General features: G+C 45.7%; 1 protein-coding gene across 1 annotated transcript; it reads left to right on the top strand.

Annotated features, from left to right (window-relative positions):
* The first annotated feature begins 595 nt into the window (after positions 1-595).
* hry (bHLH transcriptional repressor hairy) lies at positions 596-3881 on the top strand. The gene is made up of 3 exons (XM_017137051.3): positions 596-1164; positions 2039-2134; positions 2251-3881. The coding sequence occupies exons 1-3, from the start codon at positions 1066-1068 to the stop codon at positions 3082-3084; spliced, it is 1029 nt and encodes a 342-aa protein (XP_016992540.2). The 5' UTR covers positions 596-1065; the 3' UTR covers positions 3085-3881.
* Positions 3882-8929: the final 5048 nt, after the last annotated feature.

Here is an 8929-nt window from a genome sequence, read left to right as displayed (position 1 = left end):
GAATTAGATTCGACAACAGACTGGTCTGGAAAAAGGGGGAAGAGCCAATGGCAACCCACCACCCACTGCCCCATCACACAACCACCCACTTCCGCCTGGCGTGCGCACAACCTTGTGATCTTGTTTACTGTTTAGCGACCCTCGAGCATATATACAGATATAGCACACAGCACACAAAAAACCGAACCTGTCGCACTGGGGTGGCGTCATATAGCCAGCTATTTTCACCTTCTATGGGACGTCGTCGTCGTCGTCGCGTTGGCCGCATGAATCAGCAAACCACGAACTACGAACCACCAGAAAGACAGAAACACAGCCTCTTGTGAATCCCTCGCCGAGTCCAAAGCTGATCGCCAATGGGGGTTTCGCAGTGTGATTTCCAAAAAGGAAGAAATGCCCACTCGGCGGACCCAAGGGGCGTATGAGTAACGCGGGGTGTACTTCTCGACTTTAGGTACCGCTCACACACTCGCACAGCCGAGCAGGTAGCAGATAGCAGATATACCCCTAGGTAGCCGAATTTCCACTGTATTCGTGCGGTCGTGTGGCTCGCGCTCCTCGCAGCGGCGATTTAGCCAACGAACCTGTCGATCAATCGTCAGTCGTCCGCCGAGAGCCCAGCGATAAGGTAGTCCCGCTACGCTCTGTAAACCCGCCGACATCCATATCCATCCAGACCCAGTGCTAAAACACTACATATAATATACCAGCGAAAAGCGAACACCCGAACGATCGATCTTCGTGCCGAGTCGTTTCGGTCTTTTAATCGCACTGCAGCCAGAACCTGCTGCTCATTCGCCTGCCGTAACTCGTAGCGTGCGGTTCTATCGCTCCGCTTAAAAGAAAAACCAAATCAACCCAGAGAATTTAAACGCTTATTTTACGTACTTCTCTGCGACGCTGCGCGAAAGTGAAACCAAGTGAACTTGAACAAGAAATAAGATCTGAAATAATTGCAAACCAGCAAGAAACAGTGAACTAAACCTTAAAGAGCAGCAAATCCAAATTTGCTGCCAAGTGTAAACCAAACTGTGCCTCAAACTCAACAAACAATATCTGACCGAAATGGTTACCGGCGTAACAGCAGCCAACATGACCAACGTTCTGGGCACCGCCGTTGTGCCGGCCCAGCTGAAGGAGACGCCGCTGAAAAGTGACCGTCGGGTAAGTGTCTAAACCTCCTCCTCAAAACGGATTAAATCAGAGCCCCCCCTCACAAGTAAAAAATGGATTAAATATAGCCAGAATTCCCTTAAACGAGAGCTCACAAACTCACTGTGGGCGACTATGAGTGGCCTGTCCCCATCAATCCCGCTGCCCAAATGCATTTCCTTTTTAGCCATGCCATCTCCCACATGGCAGAGCTGAATGAGCCCAGTCAGACCAAAAACAGCCGCCGTCGGCGCGCCAACACAAAGCGAATTTAACTCGCGACGCGTTGGTGGCATTTACTATATGGCATTTGCCTACTACTCCGACAACACGCGCTCCATCCATTCATGAGTGCCGCCCAAAATTGGCTGGCGTAGCTGCCCACCAGCTCCCCGGTTTGGGAATCAGATTCGGATTCAGTCGCGTGGTCGCTGCAATTGTCGGTCATCAGCCGCCGACCGGTTCATTGATTTGGCCAAAAAGCTGACTTCATCCCTCGCCAAATTTGGCCAGTTATCTTGTAAATTATTTTTTGTATTTTTCTCTGTGCTTAATCAGCCTGATTTTTCCCGCTCTGACCTTGCCGCTCTCTCTTGGCCATACCTGGTTGGTCTATTTATAGGCCCTGGCTGTAATTTATAACCGCCAAACTATTTTTACCCATGCCTCTCGCCCGAGTGGCGCTATAAATAGAGCACGCGCCGTGCGACTAAATTTGGCCGCCAGCCAGTCAATCCGTTCCCCCAGATCCTCCTCAGCCTCCTCCTCCTTCGTCCAATTTAAACCCCATGCAGCTTCCTCTATTTTTGGGTCGCTGCATGAGGTCAAATTAGCCATGCAAAAGCCGTGACTAATCGATGTTTTTTACTTTTCTTGCCTCTTGCAGTCGAACAAGCCCATCATGGAGAAACGCCGACGCGCCCGTATTAACAACTGTCTCAACGAACTCAAGACGCTGATTCTGGATGCCACCAAAAAAGACGTAAGTATTAAAAAAAAAAAAATTAAAAAAAAAATAAAAAAAAAATTAAGAAAAATTTAAGAAAAAACACTTGAACATTTACTAATTTCCCATTTATTTTTTCTCTCTACTTTTAGCCGGCTCGCCACTCCAAGTTAGAAAAGGCCGACATCCTGGAGAAGACAGTGAAGCATCTGCAGGAGCTGCAGCGCCAGCAGGCTGCCATGCAGCAGGCCGCCGATCCCAAGATCGTGAACAAATTCAAGGCCGGCTTCGCCGACTGCGTGAACGAGGTGAGCCGCTTCCCGGGCATCGAGCCCGCCCAGCGTCGCCGCCTGCTGCAGCACCTGAGCAACTGCATCAACGGCGTGAAGACGGAGCTGCACCAGCAGCAGCGCCAGCAGCAGCAGCAGCAGTCCATCCACGCCCAGATGCTGCCCTCGCCGCCCAGTTCGCCGGAGCAGGACAGCCAAACTCCCGCAGCGGCGGCTCCCTACCTCTTCGGCCAGATCCAGCAGACGGCCAGCGGCTACTTCCTGCCCAACGGCATGCAGGTGATCCCCACCAAGCTGCCCAACGGCAGCATTGCCCTCGTCTTGCCACAGAGCCTGCCACAGCAGCAGCAGCAACAGTTGCTGCAACACCAGCAGCAACAGCAGCAGCAGCAACTCGTTGCCGCGGCGGCAGCAGCAGCGGCAGCAGCAGCAGCCTCCCAGGTGACCATGCCCCAGCGCACCGCCAGCACCGGATCCGCCAGCTCGCACTCCTCCGCCGGCTACGAGTCGGCGCCCGGCAGCAGCAGCAGCTGCAGCTACGCCCCGCCCAGCCCGGCCAACTCCAGCTACGAGCCCATGGACATCAAGCCGTCGGTCATCCAGCGATCGGTGGTGGTGCCCATGGAGCAGCAGCCCCTGTCGCTGGTGATCAAGAAGCAGATCAAGGAGGAGGAGCAGCCCTGGCGGCCCTGGTAGAGGGTTGAACAGATAGTTGCGCCCTCTATCGAATCTCCCGCTTTTAAGACTGACCCCCCAAAACACACTCATCATCATCCAAAAGTCACACATGCGCAGGCGTTGTGCGCATGCGCGTAGACATTTCACATCATTCGCCGGGATAACGCAAATGTTGCTTTGAAGTGCCGCCGCAAACATGCGAATCCTTAAATGGTCCATTGCCTCGTCGGTACAATTTCCTTGGAAATAAATTCGGCGAGGCTGGTGGACCTCCATCAGACGCAAACACACGTTGTTATAACTTATTTATTATTATTATGAAATCGATTTTTGAGAAACGGTATTCTACCAGGACATCGCCAAACTACCTCAGTCCAAGTACTTGGTGTTGAATTGCCTCATGTATCATGTATTACTCTTTCAATAACAGCAAATCAGCAAAAGTCTTCCATACAAATTCGACAAAACAAAAAAACACCTGATAAGCTGAAATACTTTTTATGAAAAAGATAAACGCAAAACATAAATCTTACCATCTAGAATGTACATCTCCATTTAAATATAGGTTTTGTACCTTAGCCCGCTAAGCCGCTTAGGTTTTCTCTCGCTCTTAAGTCTAATCAAAGAATAATTATATTTATAAACACACAAAAAACTACTCGTAAGGCCACGTGATATAGTGAACATAATGAGCTTCTAAGAAAACAAAACAAGAATTTGATGCAAGCAAAAGCAAAAAATCAACAAGAAAAGAAAAGCAAACAAACAACATACTAAAAAGAAATAAAATTAAAAGATTCTACTAAAAAATCAAATACGCAAAAGAGAGTTGTTTTTGGGACTGGGCTATTTTTGGGCTTTTTTTCCTGGGCTTTCGGGTGAAAGTCTCTTTATTTCTTCGTTTGGAGGTCAAACTGACAAACCGACTTATCGAGCCCCTGACTTATCGTGGCAAATTTCGACGCTAATTATAATGCCCATGGTGAAATTCATTCCGCTGGATCGGAGGATCGGCGGGGAGTCCGTGCGATAATACAACTTTTTAAGGGGGCTCGATTATGGCTGTTTCTGTTTCAGTTTCTGTTTCTGCTAATGTAATCGGCACGACGGGTTGAAGGCCTTTTTGCGGCCGAACCGTAACGGATATAGATATAGCCATTGGATTCACACATCCGGACTGCAAGGCCCGATAAACTAAAATATGTGGTGAAATAGTTATAAATCCTTTGTTATATAGAATTTCAACAACAGAGAACAGATTTTATTTTATTGCAATAAACCACGAAATTCTTCTAGCTGACGACAGCACAATACCGAATTTCTTAGAGATGTGGGATTTCAAGAACTAAGAACCAATACCACTGGGAGATCTGGCTCGAATTAGCTTGAACTCAATCGGATATCGCGCCTATTTAAATGGCTGATAAGGCTGGGTGTAATATAATGACTATAGAGTTTCCTTCACGGAAACTCCCTGGAAATATCCAACCCATTCCAGTTAGTTACAAGGAACCCCTAACTCAATAGGGAAATCTGTTACCTACTGGCGATGGTATAATCATACTACCCCCACTCTAATCTGAATCTGAGCAAATCCCGAGACCATTAATCGTCATATGCTCGTGACAAAAGTTTCCGCGAAGTCTGCGGAAAAAATACCGCATCATGCTGATAATATGAGAGCGATAAAGCGGATAAGCAAATAAATTTGTTTTCCCTTTGCTTTGGTGAATCAAGTGCACAGAGCAAACAACTTTCAGTTGTTCATCACGGGTTGGCCACCCGATGCAATTCATGTAGATCTGTTTCTGGACTCACTCTCATTCACCGCATGACTGGATGGCACTGGCTATTCACAAAACTAACTCGTGCAGCCTCAAAGTCCAGCGAAAGTACTCGTAAGAATACAGTGAAATACAGATTGCACACAGCAGCCGGGCAAATTGTCGCATGTTCTGGAAACTGAACAGTTCATATTTTGTTTTTATACTGAAAGTACTCTACGTGGAAAGTCCGATTGGGTGGTTGGGTGGTTGCGTGGCCAGGCATTTGCCCCACTGAGCTGAAAGTGCATTGATTAGTCACCGGGGATCCGACTTTCGGCCCACGAATGAGTCATAGTCCCTCGTCTAGCGCGAAGTAGCTTCAAAATTTGTACCAGCATGTCTGCCAATTTACAGCGAAAATAAAAACGGGCCCACTTGAGTCATCACGTTTGCCTTAATTAGCTAAATCTTTTCAACAAAAACCCCTAAAAAGGCCTCTGATTAAGGCATTGAAAGTTAACCCTTTTGCGTTAGGTTTTTTGGAACTGTAAAAATATATTTGTATTATCAAATGGGCAATTAAAGTATGTCCCCAATGGCAAGTTAGTGAAATGTGGACTTTCCCATTCAACAACAAGGGTTCTGTGTTTATTGTACAATTACTCAATGACAACATTTTCCCCTCACTCTTATTTATACACAACTATCTCCAGAAAATAGCTTAGTAATGCAATTATTTACTCTTATAAAATGATGAAATAGGTTTAAATAGATTAATTTTTATTTAAAAAACGTAGCTATACTAATGATCAATAAATATATAAATACAGATCGAAGAAAATATATGAGTAAAGAACGATTGGTTATTTACTTTTTTATTTTTCCCTTACAAATATCTTGAAATAATATATATAAGAACCCCTAAGTGCTCCACATAACTCATGCATGCTGGCTAATTTCCAGATCCGTGTGCAAATTGCGATTTGCATAGCTGCATTCCTCAGAGGGCAGTCAGCATGTCGTCTGATTTTTGGTTCTGCTTGAAAGTCGGTGGTCCTTCAATTTGATCTGCCTGGCAGCGAAATGAATTCGCCACAGTTGCGCACAAATGAAATCGAAATTAAAGAACAACGTGGTTCTGGGTGCTGGGTTCTCTTGGGTTTTCTACGGTTGCGATATGGGGGATAGTGGAACTCAGGGTCTGGTGCGACATTTGAGGCTACTTGCGACTGCGTGGAATGCCGCCAGTCGCCAGTTGTCACGTTTTGCTCTGGCAAATGACCCCAAAACAAAAACAAAACCTCGCCGAACAAAGCTGTTTGTTTACGACGACTCGTGTAGCATTCCGTGGAACTGTGTGGAGCGGCATGGAGCACTTCATTTTCACTCCACTCCACTTCATTCATGGTAACTGAAGATCGAGTCGTTGTCGCAGAAATTTCGGCGAACTGCCTTCCCAGATAAGCGGGAGTCGAAATCGCAATGGGAATAGGAGTCGGCAGCTGGAGATTCGGGGAGCACGCATAAACAAGTTGAATGAACCGGGGGCCTGGGCCAAGAATTTCTCATATCTAATGTATAATTTGAATTCAACTATACTACTATACTATATAGCCACTTCCCCAGCCAATTGGCAATGTCAAATGCGAGCCAAGTTTAATGACTCGCCGACGACTTCTCTTGACACCCGCACTTCGCTTTTTGTTTGGATTTTTGGTATTGGTTTTGCGGGCTTTGTTTTCTCTTCGGGCTCTTTGGGTTTTTGAACTCGTTTTGCGAGTCTTGATTAGAGGCGACGGCGTTGTCGCTATTTTTGCGCATATGAAATGGGGGATCTCGGAAATGTTAGGAGCCATTGAACCAAGCGCCGCGGTTCAAGGAGACTGGCCTACTCGATGCGGTTCTAGCTGCTAACTGGGCCTAAACACAGTTACACAGTCGGCAAGGTCGTTTCGTCTGGTTTTTCGTGGTGTGTGTCTGTCTGTTGGCCAAAAGACGTGCTCCGCATAGACAAGCAGCGGAATCGGATTCGAATTCGGTGGCTTTGACATTCAACTCGCTGTGCGGCGGTTCAAGTGGCACAAACCGAGCGAACCACCAGCGAACCACTCCCCACCACCAACCACTGGGCAAGGTCAGTTCTACGTAGCGTAGCGGCTAACTAACCTAAGCCATTTCACTTCGTTCACCCAGTTACACTTTACACTGCGCCATTAAAATCAGAGGGGGGGTGCCTAGATATTTACTATTTATATAGCCTATCGCTGATAGGGAAGTCAACACCTGAGCTGAAGAGCCGCAGAAGGGAACCACCCTATCACCTTGAGCGGCACGTGACCAGGCTATTCGGTGGTTCGGTGGTGCAAAAGAATTTCCCTCGAGCCACCTGATCGCATGTTATTTGATCCATTAGGTTGGGGGACTGGCTTCGCTGGAATCTCCGCGCACTTCATGTAAATAACAACGGTGCTTCGATATATGTGCATGTATCTTTCAAATCTGCCAGCACTCCTGGCCATGCAGATAGCAAAAAGTCCTTAGCTTTTTAAATAATTCAATTTTTATAAAAGCAAAATATAAAAGTACATAATAAATATTATAATATTTATTATATTTTAAACAAAGAGTATTTTTAATACTTCCTTTAGTTAGGAATTATCAAATTCAAATGGCGTATCAAAACAAAATAAAAATGTTAGACTTCTAGTTCCGATCTCTAACAAATTCCTTAACCGTTTAAAGGTTTCTAGGAAAAATCCAACTGATAATCGAAATTCAATTCAGGAATACTAATTTTCTCAGTGCCTCCTCGCTTGCAATTCGAAGTGTGTTTTTGTTTGTTTTCCGTTTTTCAGTTGTGTTCTGCGCTGTTCGATCGCATCCACTTACAGGCCCCGTGCATTGGAAACTGCAGGCCACGCAAAATATTTCACTCAAATAAATATAGCCGTTTATTTTGGGAAACTGAAACAAGCAATGCCGAGTGGAGGCAAAGTAAATAAATAAGTAAGCCAGCAAATACCGCAACGGAACCCACTCGAATCACGTTTTCTGTCACGCAATTCGAGTTCTTTCAATGAAATGGATTTGGATTTGGAAATGGAAATGGCGCAGTATAGTGGGCATATGGTCTTTGTGGTTCCACACTCCCATTTCCATTTTCGCCACTCGGTGGTTGACTTATCAAATCAAGTGGTGGAGAAGGAGAGAAGGAGAGATAGGCAGTTGGAGGTGTGGGTTAAGTCCAAATTGGGCAATTGAACGGGCAGCTTCTGTTTGATAGTGGTCAGCGTTTGTTATGGTCATTGTCCATATAAACTGATAAAGTGGACTCGGCGGTTTCAGATTGAGTGTTAGCCACAGCCTAGACAAGTTTTTAGTTAGGCCTATATCATATGGTGTTGGTAATATCTCTGGGCAAACAAGTTAATTGGATTGTAATTTTCACTAAGAGGTGGCAAAAGTTAACTTAACTTTATATCTAGTTAGGTAATTATTTTTAAATTTTAGGTAATATTATTTGACAGTCTAAAAACTGTATGTTTTGTATGACATGTCCTCTCTATATATATACACTCTTTGTAAATATTATTATATTATTATTAAATATCTAGCTAGGTAATTAATTTTAAATTTTTGATAATATTATTTGACAGTCTAAAAAAGTCCCTAAAACAAAAAGACGTCACTGCTGTCTAATCTCCTTTAAGTTTCGCTATGGCAAATCGCATTACTCAATAGCTGGCAACTTCGAACAGGTGTCTAAGCTCCGTGGGGTTAAATGAAGCGCCGTCAATCTTATCGGTGTCGCACTGTCGGCGAACTGAAAGCCTAAGCCCCGCGGACTTGGGAATTTGGGTGCGCGTGCCAGAGGAAAATGCCATTGGATCGGGCTAACTGTGGGGCTGAGAGGCTGGGGCCTGACCCATTGCATTGCAAGTGGAAAATTTTCATGGTTTACATCAACGATTCGAGACCCGCCAATGAGAAGTGTCAACATGTGCTCATCTGATTAGCACCGCCAAAGTCATCGCGGTTTTGGGGACGTCAAGCGTCAGCCGCCGTCAGCCGACAGCCAGGTGCCAGTCGCGGTCGCA

Source organism: Drosophila takahashii, chromosome 3L (genome assembly GCF_030179915.1).
Source record: "Drosophila takahashii strain IR98-3 E-12201 chromosome 3L, DtakHiC1v2, whole genome shotgun sequence".
Classification (NCBI taxonomy): Eukaryota; Metazoa; Arthropoda; class Insecta; order Diptera; family Drosophilidae; genus Drosophila; species Drosophila takahashii.
The sequence above is the reverse complement of the archived record's forward strand: the minus strand, read 5'-3'. Positions and strand labels throughout refer to the sequence as shown.